General features: G+C 55.8%; 1 protein-coding gene across 1 annotated transcript; it reads left to right on the forward strand.

Moving 5' to 3' along the window:
- Window positions 1–1,366: 1,366 nt before the first annotated feature.
- C13H1orf167 (chromosome 13 C1orf167 homolog) lies at window positions 1,367–23,330 on the forward strand. Its single transcript, XM_058551921.1, is given in 17 exon segments — window positions 1,367–1,616; window positions 2,637–4,103; window positions 4,318–4,779; window positions 5,460–5,596; window positions 6,751–6,866; window positions 7,333–7,483; window positions 8,981–9,156; window positions 9,642–9,831; window positions 13,723–13,909; window positions 14,018–14,172; window positions 14,925–15,133; window positions 16,061–16,205; window positions 17,205–17,618; window positions 18,239–18,512; window positions 21,975–22,218; window positions 22,506–22,616; window positions 23,116–23,330. Coding segments are annotated over 17 exon segments (4,806 nt in total). The 5' UTR covers window positions 1,367–1,463.
- Window positions 23,331–23,578: the final 248 nt, after the last annotated feature.

A 23,578-nucleotide genomic window follows, 5' to 3' on the forward strand; every position in this document is an offset into this window, starting at 1 on the left:
GAGGAGGAGCCAGCAGAGGAGACGGGGAAAGAGCAGCAGGCAGGAGGGAGGGAACCCGGGAGGGAGTGTCCTGGAGTTGGGGGAGCGAGGGCCCTGAGGAGCGCGAGAGGCCACAGTGCTGCTAACGCTGCCGCCTCAGGAAAACGCAGGGCTGAGACCTGGCCCGGGGGGTGGCACCAGGAGGCCGCCTGGAGGACAGCAGCTTTGGGGTGGGGAGCCCGACTGCAGTGAGATCAGCAGAGGCGGAGGTGGGGAACTGGGATCAGGGTGTGATGAGAAGGGGAGAGATGGCCTGGACCTGGAGGTGCAAGAGGAGAGGGTTTTGTGTTTTTTTGATGTTTTTGCTTTTTGTTTTTAAAGATGGAAAAAATAACCACCTGTTTAAGTGCTGGTGGGAATGATTCAGTGAAGAAGGGGGACGTGTTGGTGATGGGGAGGGGACTTGGTGAATAGTATCTAGGAGGGAGGGGGAGGGGGCTAGAGCCGGATCCTCCGGATCCTCCTGCTGCCTCTGTGCCCTTGAGAGAGAAGGTCGTGATTTGGGGGCGGGGCCATCAGTGCAGTTGGGGGGTTTTCTTTGACCAGCGTTGTGATTTCACTGAGCGAGTGTGGCAAAGGGGGGGAGCAGAGGGTGTGCACAGGGGGTGATTATAACGCTGCAGAAGGAGGGGAGAGAGACATCAAGGGGCGAGGGACAGTCAAAGGTGGTGGGGTCAGAGGGTGGGGGTCTCATGAATTGGGACACTAAAGGGAGTGAGCTGGAAAGTTGGGGTGGGCTCTGAAACTGAAATTCTGGAGGGGGTGCAGCTATTAGGATGACAAAGCCTGGGGGACCGTGGGAGTGGATGGCTGAGGTCGGGTGAAGGGCAAGGTGGTGGGAGGGGAGAAGGTCAGGGACCCCGCAGGATGGGAGTTGGGGGACCGTCTGTGTGGATGGAGAGATCACCAAGGACTTAGACAGGTGTGTGCTGGAGAAGGTGACAGCGAGCCAGCGGCTGAAATCTTTCAGGAGTGAGTGACATGACCTGAGTTTCCTGGAGCCTAGGACAGGAGAGTTTAGAGAGGAGGGAGGCAGAAGGGTCGGAAATGGCGACAAGAAGCAAAGAGGGCCCCACCCCTCCTCTGGGCCCAGTGGTCTGAGAGGAGAGCCCCCATCTGAGAGGGCTGCCCGAGAAGCAGGGTCCACAGGGGACGGCTGGGATCTGTAGTCAGTGTTAGAAGGAGTGGGCCCTGGAAGACACAAGAAAATTACAAGGGAAAGGGTGGTACAGGGGGCGGGGAGAGGGACCCCAAGGGGCGTGACCAGGACACCTGGAGCTGGGCCCCGGGGCAGCCAGGGGTGCTGGTGAGGGTGGGGGTGGGGATCTGTTCTCACCCTCCAGAGCCCATCCCATCAAACAGGCCAGACCGCTGGCTGTGGTGCCGACCAAGGACGCTGCCATCCTGCCTTTGCCCTGGACGCCATGGAGCTGAGACCTGACACCAGCCACAAGGAGAATGTGCCCCTCAGGCCTGCAAGCCCCCTGAGGCCAGGCAAGGGGCTCAGTGGGTCTGAGTGGGAGGTGGCAGGAGCAGGGTGCCCTCTAGGTAGTGGCCCAGAGCTGCTTTCCCCTCAGGTCAGCCCAGGGCCCCGCTAATTCCAGAGATTAGCTGTGCAGAACCAGCCGGGCCTGGGCAAGGTCTTCCCAGGCTGGGGCCGAGGGAGGTTGGGGAAGTCAAGGAGTGAGGTCAGGAGGAGGAGGGGCTGGGAGTGGGCCTGGCCAGGGCCCCTGGCTGAGAAGGGGGCGGTGGGCTGGGGAACCTCCCTGCTCAGGGACCTGGGGCCTTGAGGAGGCCACAGAGCTGGTGCAGCCAAAAGTGGGAGCAGCCCAAGAACAAATTCAGATTCCCATTCACACGCCAGTTTCTCTGTGTTCTAGCTGTGTGACCCTGGGGTAATTGCTTAACCTCTCTGAGCTTTAGTTCCTATCTACAAACTTTTATGGCCCACTCTACCCGCCAGGACCTCACCAGCCCCCAGGAGGCCTCGTCTCCCGAGCTTTGGAATGGCCTTGGGAGCTGGGGAGACCAGCAGAGAGGGAGGGGCTATGAGCACCACCACCCCACCCCCCGCCCTGTCCCCTGAGCCTTTTGATATGTTGGGTCTTGCTTTCACCCCCAGCTGCTGCCCGCCATCACCTCTGTGCTCAGGCTGGAAATCAGGGGGTCACCCTGGACTCCTCTTTCCTCACCCCCTCTTTTCAGCCTCCACTTCCACAGCAGATCTGAATCTGCCTCCTTCTCTCTGCCTGCCCTGCCACCTCTGATCCCAGCCCTGTCATCTCTCACCTGGGACCCCCTCACCAGCCTAACTATCTCCCCGCTTCCTCTGCCCTCCTCTCAGCCCCTGCCCGGCCCCGCTCCATGCAGCCAGGCACCCGCTCAGACCACGTCACTGCTCTTGCTGAAGACCCCAGGCACTGCCCATCGGTCCACCCGGGAAGACAGAGCTAACAGAGACCCCTAAAGTTCAGGCTCCCTCCCACCTGGGGCCCTGTCCCTCCCGGTTCTGAGGCCTGCTGGGCCCCACCTATCCCACCTGAGCGCTGACTACAGAACCCTCCCCCAGGGCATGACTGTCTCTCCTCTCTCTAGAGCCACGCGGACTCCTGAAGAGCCTGAGTGTCAGCCTGGGCAGTGGACATGGCAGGTGCCAGGCCAAGAGGGGAGGGCCTGCCGCCACACCCTCCCCAGGGACAGTGCTCTGCCAGGACCCCTGCCGAGTCCAGACCAACCTGGCCAGCCCTGGCCCCGGCCTGGGCCTTGCTCTGAAGGACACGACTGGCCGGCTGATCAACTCAAGCTTCCGGCAGCAGAGCAACCTGCAGCCCCTGGCTGGGAGGCCCCACAGGAAAGCCCCAGAGTTTGCCGTCCAGCAGAGTAACCTGAGCATAAGGGAGACCAGCTCGGCCAAGTGTGGAAGTCATGCCAGCCCCCATCTCTGGTCGGAGCCTCAGGAAAGCTTCCGGCCCCACATGATGGCCCAGGGAAGCCCCCTACCCCGAGGACCACTGGCTCACCCACCCTCCAGCCTAAGGCAGTCCTGGTGGCTGGCCTCAGACACCCCCTGCCAGGGCTTCAGGCCAGCTGCAGGCTGTGTCCTTCTCAGTGGTTGCACATGGCCAGGCCCCAGATCCTGGGGTGGCCTGGGGAGCTGGACCTCCAGGCTCACGGGGGAACCCCTCACCCTGGAGGACCTGGCTGTCCCTGTGCAGAGCCAGGCTCAGGCCCCATCCCAGGCTGCTGTCTGCCAGCTGTTGGCCTCCGTGCGGCGCCTGGAGCACAAGGCAGCCCGTCTCGGGTGCCGGGCATCCCAGGAACCCTCGGGCCCTTGCCGTGGCCGGGCACTCGCTGCTTGCCCCCAGCCCGGCCTGCCTGTTCTTGCTTCCCGGGATAAGAGGAAGAAATACCCTCGAGGTCTCAGGGAAACCGAGGATTCCCCAGAGACCCCAGGGGCCCAGGCTGGTCTCTCAGACTCTCAGGCAAGCAGTAAGCCTGCATCGCCGGAGCCCACGTTGGGGATGCTGACTGGGGACGTCCTGGATCCTGAGCAGGGCGTCCTCCCTGCCCACCCCCCAGGATGGGGAGGGAACTGCTCCCCAGAGACTGCATTCAGCAGCGGGTGGAGGGGGGAGCCCCTGCTTCCTCGAGGGGCTGGCAGCAGAGGGGCCAGACTCTGCTCTTCAGCCTTCTCCCACGCCGCCTGGGGCGTCCTCCCTGGGCGGGAAGGAGGGGAGGGGGCCCCGAGGGAGCAGGTCAGCAGGAAGGAGGAGAGGACGGCTTCCAGTCCCCCAGACACGGCCCCGGCGAGGGGTGCCCGGCAGGTGAGGCCAGAGGAGTCTGGGAGCAAAGTTGGGGGGCTCCAGGGGGCCCCACTACCTCCTCCCAGAAATTCTCACTCCAAGCTGGTTGTCACTACGCTGTCACACCCCCTTCCCCAGAAAGGGAGGCCCTGGGCGGGCAGGCTCAGCAGGGCGCGTCCTGTCCTGCTTCCTTCCTGGTCTGAGCGCTGGGTCGCGCCCTTAGATTTCCAAGAGCAGAGCCAGAAACGCTGTGAGCCTGGAGCCTGACAGAGCTCGGTGAGGCCGGGGGCTGTGGGGTGGGGGCCATGTGCCTGGGGGAATGGAGACGAGGGCCCGATAGAGGTAGGGCCCTGCTGGCAGCGCCCCAGAGGATTTAAGGGGCGGGAATGTCCTTCACGCTGTCCCTGCTGGGGAATGAGGGGCCTCCTGGGCCCGAGGACAGGAACATGGGGACGGCTGCTGCTGGGAATCTTAAACTCCTAAGGCCGCCCTGTACTCTCAGCAGTCAGTTGGGGCATGCTCCTGCCTAGGGGCTCTCTTGTCCGGGATTTCGAGGCTAGCCATCAATAGAGGGATGTCTTTCCAGTCTGCAGCTAGTCCTTCTGCTGCAGTGCGGAGCATCACTCCTGTCATTGCTGGAAAGGCAACATGGGTGGTGCCCAGCCCCCAGCTGCTCCCTGGGGCTGAGGGGCTGGGCCCACCCCCTGATCAGCCCTGGTCCCTCCCCAGCTGGCAGCTGCTGTCCAGATGTTTCAGAGCCTGGAGGGGCGTGGTGCGGAGGCGGCAGGCAGTGGCGGCGGCGGTGGCACTGGGCCGCCGGCAGCTGTTGCGTAGGGGCCTGCGAGCGCTGCGGTCGGCACTGTGGCTCCGGGAGGCCCAGCTGGAGGTGGCGTGGGGACGACACACACAGGCCCTGCTGGCCCGGAGCTTCCAAAAGGTCAGGGGCCTCCAGGTTGGGTCGTGGGTAGGTGACAACACACTGGTGTGTCTGGGGAGGAGGCTCTACTGGGGCCCAGGTTGTACCTCCTGAGTGCTTGGCAGTAGAGGGGATGGTTGTCAGCCCAGATGCCTGAACCAGCTATGCCTGAGTTCAAATCCTGTCTCTGCCACTTTCTTTTTTTCACACTTTCTCGCTGTGGGACCTTGGACAAGTTACTTAACCTCTCTGTGCCTTAGTCTCTTCAGCTCTAAAATGGGATAATAATAGTACATACCTCTCAGGGTTATTGTGAGGTTAAATTAATAAATATAAAGAACTTAGAACCCTGCCTAGCACATAGCAAGCACTCTACCGTATAAATGGTTGCTATTTTTCACTAGTGGTTTGCCAACCGGGACTGGAAGGGCACTTCTGTGTTCTTTTCTCCTTGAGAAGAGGATGCTGTGGGAGGGCCCAGCTCCAGATTTTCTCTCCCAGGGAAAGCCCTGTCTCTTGGGCTCCAACTTTCCATTCATGCATTCATTCCAAAGAGGCAGGGTAGTCTAATGGTTAGGACCACAGGCTTTGGAGTCTGACAGAAATGTTTGACTCCTGTCCCTGCCCCTTCCTGGTGCCCCCTCTTGGGGCACATTCGAGGCTGCAGCCAACATCGCTTTTGCCCTTCTCTCTTGACCCAGTGGAGAAACCTGACTCAGCAGGAGAAACGGGGGCAGCCCCACGTCCAGGCTGGGCCAGGACCCCCATCCTCTGAGGGAGGCCAGGGCCGAGGTCTCTCGGGAAGGAAGCCAGCCGTGGACCCCGCCCCAAGAAGCAGGTAGTCTGGGACACCCCAGGTTGGTCGGTGTGGCCCGGGCAGTGCTGGTGGCTTCCCTCCTTGTCCCCCATATCCCCTCCCCCACAAGAGAATGAGGACGAAACCAGCAGATGTGGACAAAGATCTGTGCAAAAGGATGTCCATCACGGCATTATTTATACTCGTAAAACCTTCAGAACAGTGTCAACGCCCAGCAGTGAGAGAGGAAATCGTGGTTTAACCATGAGATGGACATTTCACAACCATTCAATATCATGTCGATCAAGACTTTAAAAATTCCTCCCCACTCTTTTCTTCTTTATTTTTCATTTCAATATCTTTATTGGTGTTGTTTCTAATCATAACAGTAATGCATGCTTGATTTGAAAACCATTCATAACAGTGGGGAGTACTGTATATCAACTAACCTGGAAGTTCCCTGCCCATGGAGCCCCCTTCCTGGAAGCAGTTTTATGGATATTTGCATAGAATTTTTAATGACAAGGAAAAATGGCTATGACAATGTTAAATGAAAAAAAAAGAACCATAAAAAATAGTATCCAAGCTATTTTTCCTATGAATGTAACACAGTACATAGAAAAAAGACCAGAAGGAAAAATGCTAAAGGGTGGCACAACAATGTGAATTACTTAACAACAGTGAATTACTAAACTGTTCACTTGAAAATGGTTATGATGGTGGATTTTATATTCTGTGTATTTTACCACCATTAAAAATAAAAATAAATAAATATTTCGTCCCCCACAAAATGCTAAAATGCGAATAGTGCTTATCTCTGGAGCAGTGGAGTTAAAGCTGGTTATTTTCTGTTTCATTTCCTCCATTTTCCGTTACAGTGATGCATTGTTTTTGTGCTTATTTTCAAATTAAACAAATGTGTTTAAAATAATTTTTTAAATAATATTTATTTTAATACATGTGTGTTGTAAAAAATCCAAATACTGTTGAAGAGAATGAAGCAAAAGCAGATCCCCCTCCCCAATCACTGATGTAATCAGGAATAAATGAACTGTCTGGAAGAGAACAGGGGGTGGCTCAGCACACCTCTGCTCCTGCGGGCGGACGACACCTGCCTGGGGCTGGGGAGGACAGGGTGGGACAGTGTGCCCTCCCTCGGCCTGGGCATCAGTTTCTCTGAGCAACTTCTCTCTCAGCCCAGGAAGTCTGAGGGAAGAGGCAGGAGCCTGGTCAATTCCACTGCGTTCTGGGCTGAGACCAGACGGAGGAGACGGGGGCATCCAGATCCTGCAGGCTCTGCAACAACTGGCTGGTGGGATGTGGGGCACTGGGAAAGCGGGGGAGATGGAGCCTGAGCCCCCACACTGGACAGGGCAGGGGGTCCTGAGTGAAGGAGTGTTTTTGAGCATCTACTCTGGCAACTGCTGGGACACATTCTCATTTGAGCCTCATGGTGACCTCGGCAAGGCATTGTGCCCATTTTACTGATGAGGAACTGAGGCACAGAGACATTCATGACCAGCTCGAGGACACGCAGAATGAGAGGTGCACATCTTGCATTTGTGTGCCATTGACGCTGGTACAGGCCTGGCAGAAGCTTGAGTGTTAGAACTGGAAAGTCCGTTAACATCACTCACTCATGGGGAGACTGAGGCCCTGAGACAGGGAGCAACTGGCTGGAGGCCACACAGCCTGGGGTCCCAGGTGTCAGTGGACTCTCTCGGCCCTGATCCTCCCCTCTGCTCACTCTCTTCTCTCTCTCCTCCCTCCCTTTACAGTCTCCCTCCTGTGGCGCCATCAGAAGGAATGGGCCAGGCGGGAGAAGGGGCTCCAGGGAGAGGCCTCCCAGGCCACACAGAGGACTCAGAGGATGGGGAGGTGCTCTCCTGCTGCCCTGGGCACCCAGCCCCAGGGAGCCTGGCTCTGCAGGTGAGACAAGTGTGGGAGTGGGGACCCCCCGCCCCGAGGCAGAGGGTGGGATGCAGCTGGGAGGTGCCCTTAAGTCAGCTCTTGATTCCTTCTAGTATTGAGAGACAACGATGAAAATAAGAAATGCAACAGCTGCCGTTCACTGAGAGCCTAAAACATGCTCGACAGCACCCCAGGGGCTGGGACTCGGTTATGAGCAAAGCTTAGTGCCAGCCGTCACCGCCCTCATGGCACCCATGGCTGGGTGGGGGACAGGCAGGAAACCAGCAGTCACAAAGGGCGTGTGTGAATGTCCCCTGAGTGAACTGTTGTGAAGGGAAGGAACACAGATCTATAAGAGTTTTCTCTTTCCTCATTCATCACTTTGTATTCTGGGACATTTGTATCTTACACAAAAGTAGAGAAAATAGAATACTAAGCCCAGGTACCCATCATTCAGCTTCAAGAAAATCTCCTCCTGAGAAAACCTGTTTCCTCTGTACCCAACTACTTCCCCCTCTACGTTATTTTGAGGCAAATCCCACCCATCATACCATTTCATCTGTAAATATTTCTGTAGCATCTCTAAAGGATGAGGCCTCTTTTAAACCACGTAACCACAATACCACGATCACACTTAAAAAATGAACAATAATTCCTTAAGACCAGCCAATAGCTGGTCAGCATTCAAATTTCCAAGTGTTTTATGAGCATATATTTTATTTGAATTGGGATCTGAATAAGCTCCACATGTTGTAAGTGGTTGCTGGGTCGTTCAAGTCTTACTAAGCCCTGGGCTGCCCTCCGTGTTTTTCCTTGCAATTTATCGGTTGAAGACACCAGGTTGCTGGTCTGGTAGAGTTTCCCGGGTCTGCATTTGCTGATTGCATCCCCCTGGGGTAGTTTTCTCTGAGGACTGTGAACAAAGGGAGCTGACTTCGACCAGGGTTCAGCGGAGATGTGAGGATGAACGGTTGACAGGCGGAGGGAGAGTGGACAAGAGAGCGCCAGGCAGAGGGAACAGTATGTGAAAGGCCTGTGACAGGGGGACAGAGAAAACTCCAAGAACAGCGGTCAACTTGGCGCCATTAGTCGGGGGCGGGGGCCCCGGGGTGGTTTGAGATGAAGTTGGAAAGATGTGGGGGCAGGGCAGATCAGGCATGGCCATGTAAGCTGTGGGAAGGAGTTGAAATTTTATCATAAGAGCAAGGGGGCTGCCTCTGGAGGATTCTGGCAGGGGAGTACGATGGTTTGATTTGAGATTTGAAACAAATCACTCTGGTTACTGAGTCGGAACTGACTGGAGGGGCCAAGAGTGCATGCAGGAGGCAGGGAAGAGGCTGCTGAGGCCATCCAGGCAGCCAGGGGTGATGGTTAGAGCAGCCCCATTTCACGGATGAGGAAGTCGAGGCTCAGAGAGGTGACGTGGCTTGCCCACGGAGTGTGCCTGGCAGGTGGCAGGCGGCTGTGGCTGCAGTCATTACCTTTGGCACCAGCACTCTCTCTCGGCTCTCCCAGGTGCTTTGGGGCCTGGCAGCGGTTGGTGAAAAGAGGGGCCCGGTACCGTGACCACATGGCCAACCGCCGGGCAAGGACCCTGAGGACGTGCCTGCAGCAGTGGATGCAGATGAAGTGGCTCCGGGCCTCAGAAAGGGCGAAGGTGACTCAGCTGTCCCTCTGCTGGCAGAAGGCAGGTGAGTGAGTGGCGGGTGGAGGGGCTCGCTTTCCCTCCCACCCCAGCAGACAGTGTCACTTAAGCTGCTTCTGCAGTGGGCCCAGTTGAGGTTATGGGTTCTTGTGATGGAATTGGGAGCTTTCTCGGTGGTGCAGCCTGGCAGGCCTGGGAGGGCCCCGTGGGGGTCCCTGGAGAGGCAGGCCTTCACTGGGCACCATCCTCACCCCCATGGTGAGCTCTTCCAGGCTAGAGACTGTTCCATCTCCCCCCAGGAAGGGATGGGCTCCCTGCTCTCGGGAAGCTCCTGGTCTGAGGGGGACACACAGCCCCTGCCCCCACCCCAAAACCTGACGGGGAAGATGGGATCTCTGAGGTGTCCTGGAGGGGAGGGTTTGGAGGCGGCGGGAGGGGGCAGTGCCCATGAGGGGAGAGGTCCTAGGAGGGGCTTGGGGCAGAGGGAGCCCACTGGGGACGTGGCTGACTTATCCCTTGATTGCTTCTCAGGGAACATGGCACTCTGCAGCTCAGCCCCTGGAGCAGCCACAGACCACGGCCTGGGGGTGGTGGCCCAGGCCCCGGGGCTGCCCCAGGAGCTAGGCCGGGGCTCCCTGCAGGACGCCTGCCCGAGGCTGGCCCTGCACCCTGAACTGCTGCTCTGGAGGACGCGGCTCTTCCAGTGCCAGAGGGCTGAGTAGGTGTCTACGAGCCTGTGGTCTGGGGTAGGGCCTGGGGGGCATGGAGTGGGCATGTGAGCAGTGCTCGGCACTGGGAGGAGTGTCCCATAGGGAATAGGCCATGTCCTGCTCCTCCCCGTGGCCCCAGTATGAGGCCTGGCACACTATGGTACCCAGTGGGTCCAGGGCTGGGGAGGTGGCCCAGGGACACTGAGACAGCGATTGAGCAGAGAGCCATGGGGTCCGTGGCGCGGCCTGGGGCACAGACATGGCGTTCTACCAGGGTGGCTGGAACCTGATGGGGAAGTTGGTTTAATGCTGTCCTCCCCAGAATGCAGAACTGCCTCGTGCCCATCTCCAGCTCGGTGGGAGCCCCCTGGTGGCAGGAACCATGCCTGTCTCCCAGCACCCTGCAGGAGCCTGGCATGCCGTAGGCGTGGAATAGACACTGTGAAAGAACAGGTGGAGGAACCACGGAGCAGCGCTCTCATTCTCCTGCCTCCATTTGCCTCCTTGTTCAGCTAGAGAAGCTGAGGCTCAGAGGCTCTAAATCCTGCTGTGAGTCAGGAGCAAGAAGGGCCCTGTAGTGAGACCTTCTCGGTGCTGCTTTTCCTCAAGATGGTCATTGCTGGGGTTCAGAGCCCAGGCTGATGGTTGTGGGTGAGGTGGGTAGTGAGGGTCAGGAGGGGCCAGGTTCCCTGACGGGATGTCAGGAGGAACTTAAGCCAGCAGTTGCAGGGTTTAGAATTCTATCCTTAGGCCATACGTGACAAACCTACAGCCAACATCATACTTAACAGTGAAAAGCTGAAAGCCATCCCTCTGAGAACAGGCACAAGACAAGGGTGCCCACTCTCACCACTCCCATTCAACATAGTACTGGAGGTTTTGGCCAGAGCAATTAGGCAAGAAAAAGAAATAAAAGGTATCCAAATTGGAAACGAAGAAGTGAAACTCTTGCTGTTTGCAGATGACATGATTCTATATATAGAAAACACTAAAGAATCCACCAGAAAACTGTTAGAAATAATCAACAACTACAGCAAAGTTGCAGGGTACAAAATCAACTTACAAAAATAATTTGCATTTCTACACACTGATAACGAACTAGCAGAAAGAGAAGTCAAGAGTACAATCCCATTTACGATCACAACAAAAAGAATAAAATATCTAGGAATAAATTTAACCAAGGAGGTAAAAGACCTATACACTGAAAACTATAAGACATTATTGAAAGAAATCAATGATGACATGAAGAAATGGAAAGATATTCCATGCACATGGATTGGAAGAATAAACATAGTTAAAATGTCCATATTACCTAAAGCAATCTACAGATTCAATGCAATCCCAATCAGAATCCCAATGATATTCTTCACAGAAATAGAACAAAGAATACTAAAATTTATATGGAACAACAAAAGACCCCGAATAGCCAAAGCAATCCTGAGGAAAAAAACAAAGCTGGAGGCATCACAATCCCTGACTTCAAAATATACTACAAAGCTACAGTAATCAAAACAGCATGATACTGGCACAAAAACAGATACATAGATCAATGGAACAGAATTGAAATCCCAGAAATAAAACCACACGTTTATGGACAGCTAATCTTTGACAAAGGAGCCAAAAGCATACAATGGAGAAAGGCTAGTCTGTTCAATAAATGGTGTTGGGAAAACTGGACAGCCACTTGCAAAAGAATGAAGGTAGACCATTATCTTACACCATACACAAAAATTAACTCAAAATGGATTAAAGACTTGAATGAATGTAAGACCTGAAACCATAAAACTCCTAGAAGAAAATATAGGCAGTACACTCTTTGACATTAGTCTTAGCAGCATCTTTTCAAATGCCATGTCTACTCAGGCATGGGAAACAAAAGAAAAACAAATGGGACTACATCAGACTAAAAAGCTTCTGCAAGGCAAAGGAAACCATCAACAAAATGAAAAGACAACCCACCAACTGGGAGAAAATATTTGCAAATCATATATCCGACAAGGAGTTAATTTCCAAAATATATGAAGAACTCATACAACTCAACAAAAAAACAAAAAACCCAATCAAAAAATGGGCAGAGGATATGAACAGACATTTTTCCAAGGAGGATATACAGATGGCCAACAAGCACATGAAAAGATGTTCAATATCACTAATTATTTAGGGAAATGCAAATCAGAACTTTGACCTATCAGTATGGCTATAATCACCAAGACAAAAAATAACAAATGTTGGAGAGGATGTGGAGAAAAGGGAACTCTTATACACTACTGGTGGGAATGCAAACTGGTGCAGCCCCTATGGAAAACAGTATGGAGATTGCTCAAAAAATTAAAAATAGAAATACCTTATGATCCAGCTATCCCACTACTGGGTGTTTATCCAAAGAACACGAAATTAACAATACAAAGAGACTTATGCACCCCTATGTTCATTGCAACATTACTCAAAATAATCAAGATATGGAAGCAACCCAAGTGCCCATCAACTGATGAATGGATAAAGAAGATGTGGTATATATACAATGGAATACTACTTAGCCATAAAAAAGACAAAATCGTCCCATTTGCAACAACATGGATGGACCTTGAGAGTATTATGTTAAGTGAAATAAGCCAGACAGAGAAAGACAAACACTGCATGATTTCACTCATATGTGGAAGATAAACAAACACATGGATAAAGAGAATAGACTAGTGGTTACCAGAGGGGAAGCAGGTGGGGGGTGAGTGAAAGGAGTAAAGGGGCGCATATGTATGGTGACAGATAAAAACTAAACTATGAGTGATGAGCACAATGCAGTCTCTACAGAAACTGATATATAATAATGTACACCTGAAATTTCACAATGTTATAAACCAATATGACCTCAATAAAATAATTAAAAAAAAAAAGAATTCTGGGCCGGCCCCGTGGCTTAGTGGTTAAGTGCGCGTGCTCCGCCGCTGGCGGCCCGGGTTTGGATCCCGGGTGCGCACCGACGCACTGCTTCTCTGGTCACGCTGAGGCTGCGTCCCACATACGGCAGCTAGAAGGATGTGCAGCTATGACATACAACTATCTACTGGGGCTTTGGGGGGAAAAATAAATAAATAAAATTATTAAAAAAAAAAAAAAAAAGAATTCTGTCCTTCAAAGACACACACCTGGCATCCATCATCCCCATATCTACTTGGTCCACTTGGACATCAGTCTCTTTTAATGCACCCCTGGAACTCCAGGGAAACTCAGTTCACCATGATCCTTCAGAGTGTAGCCCTTCCTACCCCCATCCATCCTCTGGCCATTGGGCATCAGGGCACAGTTGACATCTCCCTGCAATGTATCTGGGGCTGCCCTGTGGCCTGAGATTGAGTGTTTGGATCCCTGGTCTGCTGCTGTTTGGAGTTTGGGGAAATGACCCTCTGCCAGGCCTCAGTTTCCCTATCTATAACTGAGCATGGGCAGAGTGCTGATGTGGTTACTATACATGTGGGCTCTTGAGTCTCAGGTCCTTGGGCCTGGAGCCCGGCTCCACCGCTCATCAGCTGCATGGACCCCACCCACCTGGGGAGTGTGGTGGGGATCAGCCACGTGATGCAGGGAGAGCGGTGATATGGGCCTTTCCTGCTCACGAGAGTTACCCGGAAGCTCGGGAAAAGTCGGGAAGCCCAGGCTGCACCCAGACTATTAAATCAGAGTCCCTGGGGGTGGGACCCCGGTGGCATTGGTATTTCTTAGAGCCCCAGTGATCTCAGCCAGTTTGGGAGGCCGTGGTGCAGAGCTCTAGCCCAGTGTTGGGCATGTGGTGGCACCTTCCAGCTCTGTTCTTTCACAGGGGCCCGGCTGGGGGAAGCCCCTGCTTGGCAGCACGCCCAGCCAGGGGTGAGGCTGGGGCCCGGGGACTCACCTGCCCCCTCCTGTAGCTCCTTCCTCCAGGGCATGAGGCGGCGGATACTGCGGCGCATCCTGAGGAGGTGGCGCTGGAGGGCCTGGGGTCCAGGTACCCCATCAGGCAGCTCCAGGACTACTTGGGCCCCGGAACTGCTGGGGGGCATCCCGGGAGGGGAGGCCTCGCTGGACTGCAGCACGCCCCGCAGCTCACTGGAGAAGGTGAGTGGGGGGGATGGGAGGGGCTAGGGCAGGTAGGGGGCAGGTGGGGGGAGAGGGTGGGGACAGGACAGGGGCAGGGGACCCAGGCCTCCACACCTCCTTTCCCAGGCGTCCAGGGCCCCCGCCCCCCTGGAGAGCCTCCGGGAGAGCTTTCTGCTGGCAGCTGGGCGGCGGCAGCAGGGGCGGTGCCTTCTGTTCTGGCATGCGCGGGCCCAGCAGTCCCGGGGCGCAGCGAGCTGGCACCAGAGCACCCTTCAGAGGCGGTAGGGGCCCCTCCCCAGGACGGGTAGGCCGTGCTGCCCACCACTCTGTGGATTTTCTGTTTCCTAGCAGCCCCTTTCCCCTTGATCCTTGACCTTCACAGCAGCATCCCCTTGGGGTCTGCATCCCAGAGGACTCCCCTCTCACACCCCAGTCGTGGCCCCCAGACTCAGATCCTCTCAACTCCTCCTGCCCTCCTACCCTGCCCTGCTGGGAGGTGTGGGCACGCACTCAGCAGGGTAATCGTTTCTCTCAGAGATTTCACAGCTGTTGTTCATTCATTTATTCGTTCATGGCACAATGCTTAAGAGTCAGTCTGCCTAGGTTCTAATCCCAGCTTTGCCTCTCACTGGCTGTGTGATCTTGGGCAAGTTGCTTAACCTCTCTGTGCCTCCGTCTCCCCACTTGCATGGGGGTAATAATAGTACTCACTCCAATGGGAATCAGCGAGGAAGGGGCCGTGCACCCCTAGCACAGTGCTGGCACATAGCACTCAGTTCACAGCAATGTTTGTCACTAGCGGCTGAGCACAGCACTTGGCATTGGGGGTCTGGCGTCCCATCTTACCCCCACCACCAGTCATGGTGACCCTCGGAGTAGCATTTGAGCCCTCCAGCCCCCAGCAACCCACTCCCCTCATGATGGAAATGGAGAATAGTCACCCTAAGCCCCTCTCTGCTGCTGAGGGGAGGGGAGGGCTGGGCTGGCCCCAGGTGGCAGTGACCATCCTCAGAGTGGACACTCCCCTTCCCAGCATCCTCCTTGGCTGGAGCCACTGGGCAACAGCCCAAGGGGCCCAGAGAGAGCTGGCTGCCCGCTGGGCCTGGGGTCAGAGCTGCAGGGCCGTGCTGAGCCTGTGGCGGCGGCGGCTGGTGCAGCAGCAGGATGCGGAGTGGTGGGCCCAGGAGCGGGGCCGGAGACGGGTGCGAGATGCCCTGCACCACTGGCACTCCTGCTGGCAGAGTGAGTCAGGGACTGGGACGGGGCACCGAGGGTGAGGGAAGGGCCGGGGTCCATCAGGGAGATCCAGGATTCCGTGTCCCCTAGCACAGAGTCCAGCGATGGGACCTCCCTCAGGGCACAGCAGGACTGGCGTGGCAGAGCAGAGCCTGGGGTCGTGGACATTGTAGTCATGGGTTCACATTCCCCCTCTTCCACTCCCTGGCTGTGTGGACTTAAAACAAGCTACTTAACCTCTCTGAGTCTCAGCTTGCTCATCTGTAAAATGGGGATAACAGTGGTACCCACCTCCTAGGGAGATTGTGGGGATCCTACAAGACTATCCCCACAATGTGCTTGGCTCAGAACCCAGCTCCCAGTAGGTGTTACCATCATCATCACCTTCTTCTTCCTCATCATCCTCACCTGGCCTTCAGAGTCACGGGTCTGAGCACAAAGTCATGGTGTCCTCAGAGCCCAGCACAGCAGGCGGGGATCACTGGGGGCCATTTTAGAGGCTTCCCCCTACACCTATATACATCCTATCAATGGGCTGGCAGGTGGGGACTTGGTTGTTCTGGAAAGTTCATGTCCTATCCGCTGGGACAGCTGCTTCTCCAGCCCAATTGCCTAGTTACCCAGGAATGCTGGCCCAGTGTTGCCAGACCTTCTAGTTTTAAAGAAAAGCTGGAAGTCTAGATTTTCACATGAATTCTCCTAATTCCTAAACATCATCAAATTTTTAAAAACCAAAAAACTGTGAGTTGGGTTGGCCTGGTCACCAGTAGGGCAGCTGTAACCGCAGTATTTTAACCCAGACAGTTAGGGTGGGCTCCTCTGTTCCCACCTGGGCAGAGGGCAAAGGGCTGGCTGAGCAGCAGCCCACAGTCACCCCAGGCCCAGGGGTGAGGCCAGATGAGCACCCAGGCACTTCAGCATCTCTGACCACAGGGCAGCAGTTCCTGCATGAAAAGTACCAGAGGTGGGTGCAGGTCCACCTCCAGGGCCTGCGGAGGGCCACGTTCTGGCGCTGGCAGCAGGCGGCAGCTCGTCGGAGACGCATGGTGGCCGGGCCAGAGCAGCACCTACTGCAGAGGTGGGTGGGCCTGGAGGTGGGAAGGTGAGGGTCATCCACCCCGGGAGAAGCAGGGAGAGAGCCCAGGGGATGGGAAGCTGGGTTGCCTCTGCAGCTCTAGGGGCATTCCAGGCTGGAGGCCTGGGCCTTGGGAAACAGGGGTCATGAAGGGAGACCCCAGCCTGGAGCCGTAGAGCCATGACCACCAACCTTCCATTATCCGCTGGCTTTGGGAGGTGGGGGATGGGAAGCCCTTCACCCACCTGATGCCCTGACAAGCCCAGGTCTCCACCTCCAGCCCAGGTCAGTCCTTTGGTTTCAGGGGATACAATTAAGATGAAGGAAATCAACTCCTCAAGCAGCTGCCATAACATGTGTGTTCCAATACCACGTGTTGTCTGAGGAGTCATAGCACAGGGGAATTCTACTGTACACAGGGGCCAGAAAAGAGACTGAAATCTTAATGTAAATAGAGATGTTCTAGTTAAACATGTATATAGTTCCTTAATGCATATTTAAAAGCAGAGGGGACAGACGATACTTCCTCCCACCCTTCAGTTACAAATTCACAGATTTTCACAGTGTCCCCACAGGGGCAGTGAACCGTTGACCGCAGAGTGGCTGACTTTTGCGCTTTCCCATCTGACGGGGGTTGACATTTTCTTGGCCCCTCAGGGAGTGGGGGACCATGTTCTCCTCACCGACCTCCTGCCCCAGAGTGGGCTTGTGAGGGGAGCAGGGCGTGCTGTCCCCCTGGCAGAGCTGGGACTTGAACCCCCACCCTCCGGGGGCAGCATCTGCCCTGTGAGCCAGCGTGTGTGTGTGCCGAGGCTCCCAGATGACAGCCAGCACTGTCACCTGTTACACATCGGTCCACACATATTTAAGGCACAGGGTTGTGTATGCAAAACCGTGTATAACCTGTGACACTTTGTGGGGGATTCGCGGGTGTAATTTTGAATAAACGTGACTCTTGACTCTGAGAGCCAGCTGGGCCCCTCCTCTGCCCCTGTTTTGCAGCCACTTCCAGGCCTGGTGTGGAGGTGTGAGAGACACGGGTACGCTCCGGGCCAAGCATCGAGCCTTCCAGGATGGCCTGAGGAGAAGGGCACTGGGGGCGGCATTTGTCACATGGCAGGAGGCCCGAGTGGCCGCAGCCCGGGCACGGGAGCAGCATGTGGCCCGGGCCTCCATTGTCCACTGGAGAAGCAGCGCGCAGCGAGGCCGGGCAGCCAGGCAGCTGAGGGGGGCCCAGGCCCAGCAGGCCTTCACAGCATGGCGAGTGGCCCTGGGCCAGCGTCGTGAGGCCCGCCAGCAGGCAGAAGAGCGAGCTCGGGCCCAGGCCCGGGCGGCCCTGTGCTGGACGCTGTGGGTGCGGGAGTCCCGCCTACACCGGGTCAGCAGAACCCACACTGCCCGGAAGCTGAGCGCCAGGTGGGTGCCCATGGCCTGGGGGCGGCCCGCACTGTGCTTCCAGCTAGGCTTTGAGCTTATTTTGGGTGGGAGTAGAGGATATTTGGTGCTCCGCTCAGGGGGCTGGGCTCAGGAGGCTGGGGTGAAAGAGAGAGGCGGTCCTGGTCCCTGCAGTTTGTCCTGGGGTCAGATCCCACCTCTGCTCTTTCCAGCTGTGTGACCCCTCTTTGGGCACGTTTCTAATTTTAAAGGTCAAAGGAACATAACAGGCCTGCCTTGTGCGGTGGCCCCAGGGATTAAAGAGAATGCGAGCAAGCACTCACCCTGGGCCAGACACACGGCAGGTTCTCCATAAACCGGGCTTCCTGTGAGGGAAGGGGAGGCAGAGTGTAGCAGGCAAGACTGCCCTCTCTCTGTCCCCTGAACAGGACGCTTGTCCCTGTGATATTCTGCTGCCCTCCATGCCCATTTTAACCTGGTTTCCCCAGAAGAGGGATGGCGAGAGGAGGAACACGGGCCGGGGGCTTTGCCCGGGGTCCCCTTCCCTCAGGGCCCTGGCCAGGGCTGGGAGGCCTCCCTACGGGGCTGCCATAGGGTCCTGGCCCTGATGGCCTGGGTGTGGGTTCCTCCCTCTCCCCCAGGGTCCTAGAGGCCTGGGCACAGTCAGCGGCTGGGGGCCTTGTCCAGAGAGCCGCCATCACCCAGTTCCAGCAGGCTGGGCCCAGGCACCTCCTGCGGACCCACTGGGCCCTGTGGCGGACAGCACTGCTCACAGTGCGGCTGGAACCTGGGGCCAAGGTCCAGGAGGCCAGCATGGCCCGCCCCAGGCCCAGGGCCGACCTCAGGCACTGCCCCACGCTGGCCAGCAGAGGGCGCCTCCTGGTGCTGATGGATGCCTCGGCCCCGCGGAAGCAGGTGAGGCAGGGCCCAGGTGGGGCGGGAGGCCCAAAACTGACCTGAGGGCCGGTGGCCTCAGAATCAGCCTGTTTCAGCCCATGGTGGCAAGCATGGCTGGATGCTTCTCCAGGGGCCCGGTGGCCTTGTGGACACCACCCCTACCCCGTTCTCAGACAGCTTCCTGGCTCTGGAGGACAGCCAACTCCGAGTCTGTCAGCAAACAGTTCCTAAGCACCTACTCGGTGCCAGCCCAGCGCAGGTCCCTGCAAAGACCAACGCCAGGGTCACAGTCTGTTAGGGAGACGGGCACCTGAACTCATTACCTGTCATGCTGCAGTCTGGGATCCAGATAGGTACATAGGGACAGTGGCAAATTTTTGCCGTTATTTTTTTTTCTTATTGGAAAATGAAACATGCTCATTTCAGAAAATATAAATGAAAAAAGCTTTCTTTTATGTGTGTGTGTGTGTGTGTGAGGAAGATCAGCCCTGAGCTAACACCTATGTCAATCCTCCTCTTTTTGCTGAGGAAGACTGGCCCTGGGCTAACATCTGTGCCCATCTTTCTCTACTTTATATGGGACGCCGCCTCAGCATGGCCTGACAAGCGGTGCATCGGTGCGCGCCCGGGATCAGAACCCGGGCCACCAGCAGCAGAGCACACGCACTTAACGGCTATGCCACGGGGCTGGCCCTGAAAAAAAGCTTTCTTTCATAACTCTCTCTACCCAAAGATAACTGCCAGCCCCTCTCCAGACGAGATGTAGTTAGTTCTGACACCAGCAAATGGTGACGAGAGCTTGATGGCCCAGCAGGAGGGACGAGGCCACAGTGAAAGCCAGGCTCAAGAAGTGACACTGCACAGCAGTCTAGGTACATGTTATAGCAGAACACACAGCCCCAGAGTTACTGGCAGGCTACTTAATGTTCCTCAAGATATACTGGCATCAGCAAGAATCCTGTTTCAGAATGCCAGGAAGTATATAATAGCCTCTAGAAAGATTCTAAGGAAAAAGATTGAAGTGTTTTTTTAAATGGAATTGAAAGACTGAATTTGGTTACTTGCAGAATGCACATCTTCACATACATGAGGCTATGGCAACAGCAGATTCTGGGGTCTTAGAGTATTTTCTTTTCTTTTTTTTTTTTTTTTTTTGTGTGTGTGAGATCAGCCCTGTGCTAACATCTGCCAATCCTCCTCTTTTTTTGCTGAGGAAGACTGGCCCGGGGCTAACATCCGTGCCCATCTTCCTCCACTTTATATGGGACGCCGCCACAGCATGGCCTGACAAGCGGTACGTCGGTGTGCGCCCCGGATCTGAACCAGCGAACCCCGGGCCGTCGCAGCGGAGCACGTGCACTAAACCGCTTGCGCCACCGGGCCGGCCCCTAGAGTATTTTATTTCTGCATCTGTATTACAAGACAATTTTATTTGCAGAGTATGTTTATAAACACTTTCATTCCATGCCTGTTAGCAAGGGCAGGCAGGGATCCCATTTACTGATGGAGAAACTGAAAAAGAAACCAAAAGCCAATGTTGGGAATGGTAGCTGGGGTGCTGAATTCCAGGCCCCTCCTTTCTACCACACAAACACATGTGCCCAGGCAGCCCTCACCTGAGGATGCGAGCAGGTATTATGCCATCTCATGGTGGCAGAGTCCCTTAGAGCCCCTGCTCTGTATAGAGTTGCAGCTGGGGGCTCCAGCTATGGAGACGACCACTCCCAAAAGGCGGGGCCTCAGGCAAGTGATCTAGCATTGTAAAGCTTAAGTGGGGAGGGTAATACCCGCCTCACAGGCTGTCCCTGGCACAAGTAAGCTCTCACCGAGAGGTAGCTAGTATTGGTCCACCCCTCTGCTTGAAGCTCCAGCCACATGGAAGGATGGGAGAAGAGACAGTGGTGGGTACTGATGGCCATATTGCTCTTGGGCACCTTTTCTGTCTCCTCTGGGAGCTCGGGGCTCAAGAGAAAACGTGGGACAACGTGAAGTCCCACTTGTGCACGCACAGGTAGGAGGCCCCACTACCAGTCAGGGGCAAGACAGGAAAGGAAGCCTGCCAGGTCACCTGGGCCCAGGAGTCCAAACCCATTTGGTTCAGGTTTTCCTCTCCGGCTTTTTCTTCAGGCCCGCAGCTGCAGGCCACAGGCCACAGGGCCCATGCTGTCTGGCCCAAGCCAGCACCACAACCTCGGTGGACAGAGGAAGTGGAGAGAAGCAGCCTGGGCTCAGAGTAAGGAGACCTGCCCCTGGGGCCGGACTTGTGAAGTGCAGGGGTAAGCCAGTCACCAGCCCTCAAGGGAATGGGAATCAGCTTCGAGCTCCTTGGCAAATCTGTCTTATGACTTTACAGTAGTCTCCTCTTATCTGAGGTTTCACTTTCTGAGGGTCAGAAAATATTAAATGGAAAGTTCCAGAAATAATTCCTAAGTTTTAAATTGTGTGCTACTCTGAGTATCATGAAATCTTGTGTAGTCCCGCTCCATCCCCCTGGGATGTGAATCATCCCTTTGTCCCAAGTCCCCACTGTATACACTACTGGCCCATTAGTCCCTTAGCTGTCTTGGGTATCAGATCAGATCGCAGGGCTTGTGTTCAAGTAATCTTTATGTTACTAATGGCCCCCAAAACACAAGAGTGGTAATGCTGGCAATTCAGAAATGCCAAAGAGAAGCTGTAAAGCGCTTCCTCTAAGTGAAAAGGTGAAAGTTCTTGATTTAATAAAGAAATAAAAAAATAGTATGCTGAGGTTGCTAAGATCTACAGAAAGAATGAATCTTCTGTGAAAATGTGAAGAAAATGAAATTCGTGCTAGTTTTGCTGTCACATCTCAAGTATGTACACACAGAAAAAAACATTATACAGCATAGAGGGTTCGGTACTATCCGCAGCTTCAGGCGTCCACTGGGGGTCTTGGAACGTATCCCCCTCAGATGAGGGGGGACTACTGTACTGCGTTTCCCCCTCCTATTTCCTCTTCTGGAATATTTCAGCCATTGTGAGAAAACAAGTGTTTTCTCCTGGCCTGTTATTTCTCTTTGGGCGGCAGCCCAGCGCTGCTGGAGGGTTGGGCAGATGTGGTGGAAGTGGGGGCACAATGCTTAACACCTTTTGAGGTTCACCCCTCTTCACTGCCCTCCACTTCTAGGAGCAGACTAAGGGAGAGTTTGCCCTCCTGCAGGGATGTGTTAACCTCTTCTGACACAACTCCTTTCCAGGCGACAGAGAGCCTCCCCTCTGCCACGCCTTCCAGCTCTGGCTGCAGTGGCCTGGACACAGCAGCTGGGCCCAGGGCCAGCTCCCTACAGGACCCGGAGAGGACTGCAGCTCTGAGACCGGCGCCCCAAAGGGCAAAGGCGAGGCCAATGAGAGGCGGTGGGGGTGAGCAGCTGCATGCGTGTGGAGTGGAGGCAGGGACAAGGGGCTTGGCTGAGCCACGGCGAGAGCTGGGCCCTCTCTGGACAGTGCTCGTTCCAGCAGGATCCTGGAGGAGCAGGGCCACGCCCATGGCTCTGCCCGTTTTCCTGGCCATGCAGGAGTCATGATGCTCTTGGCCTTCAGGACACACACCAGGGCCTCTCCCCCCAGGCGGAAATACCTGCAACGCTGGCACCTTGAGGCACTGCTTCGCCGGCTCCAGGGTACCCAGCAGGCCAGGCACCTGGCAGTGACGTGGCAGCGTTGGGTAGATGCTCAGGGGGCAAAGCAGCTGGCTCGGACACTGGTGAGTGGGGGCAGCCCCTCCCCATCCTCGTGCTTATCTCCCATCTCAACCATAACCCCTAGAAACAGAGTCTCACAAAGTATGGTCTTTGGACGACCAAACCTGAACCCTTGGGGGACAGGCCCAGGAATCTGCATTTTTAATGCACCTCAGATGATACCTGCTTTGTCACATCCCTTTCATCCTGGTGCCACAGAGCTGCAGGCGGGAGAGGCAGCAGAGGGGCTGGGGCTGCCAGAGGCAACAGCGGGCCCAGCTCAGGGCCCTCTCATCAACTGTCCCCATAGCTCAGGCAGTGGCATCTGAGATGGGCCTGGCGAACGTGGCGGAGGCAGGTCCTGCGGCTGTGGGTGGCTCAGCGATTACAGCAACAAGACGACAGCTGGGTCCTTTCCCAGGTACTGGGGGGGCAGCCCCCACCCCCCAGTAAGCTCTTCCAAAACTAGTGCCACACCTGGACATTTCTGAGCTGCGCCCTCCCTGCTCACCACCCCCAGGGCCCCTTCATTTTCAGGGAAGGGGTCAGTTCAGTTAGAGAAAACAGCTTGGACTCTAGAGCCCTTGATTTAATTGGTGGCCCCGTGCTCAGCAAGTCCTACCCCATCACTCAAGTTTGGGAACAAGGCTTGGCCCGTGGCACATCTGCCGCCCACGCTGGCCAGTGTAGGGTGTGGGTCCCTGAGTGCCCCCTCGCTTATGTGCTTCGCTCTGAGCATAGCTTCCCAGATCAGGAGTCAGGTCTATTCTGAGCCCTGCGTTTGGCCTGACGCTGCCTGCCGGGAGTGGAGGGAGGTGCCTCCTATTCCCCCGGGGACAGAAAGAGCTGGGCACAGGTGTTAGCCCAGCACTTAGAGCACAGACCCAGGAGGGAGCCAGATTGCCTTCCCTTCCCCCTCTGATTCCAGGCCTTTGAGAAGTGGCACCAGCGCTTGGTAGCCAGGGGCCCGAGGAGAGGAGACAGCAGCAGCCTGAGACCCCTGAGCAAGCTGGCCATCAGGAGCCCTGGGAGCAGGCTGGAAGCTGCCAGGGCCCCCGTGTGTGCTAGACCTGGGGCAGAGCAGGGGCCCAGCTGCAGCTGTGACTGTTCCCATGGAAAGAAAAACAGAAACTGAGCCCAGCCTTCCCAGGGAAGCAACCGTGCCCCACCCACCAGGGGAGGGGGAGTGGAGGCCATCAGGCCCCAGGGGCGCTCATCCTAGGAGCCCCCAAGGACAATAAAACGCCCTCCTTAGTCCTGGCTGCTTCTCTTGCTCAGTCTCTCCTAAAGCTGCCCCGCTGCCCCTCCAGGCTGGCCCCTCGGCCCCAGCCCGCCCGTCTGGGAAGGAAGTGAAGAGAAGTTGCCCACGACGCTGCTGCCTCC

The sequence above is a fragment of the Diceros bicornis genome, chromosome 13 (genome assembly GCF_020826845.1).
Source record: "Diceros bicornis minor isolate mBicDic1 chromosome 13, mDicBic1.mat.cur, whole genome shotgun sequence".
Lineage (NCBI taxonomy): Eukaryota > Metazoa > Chordata > Mammalia > Perissodactyla > Rhinocerotidae > Diceros > Diceros bicornis.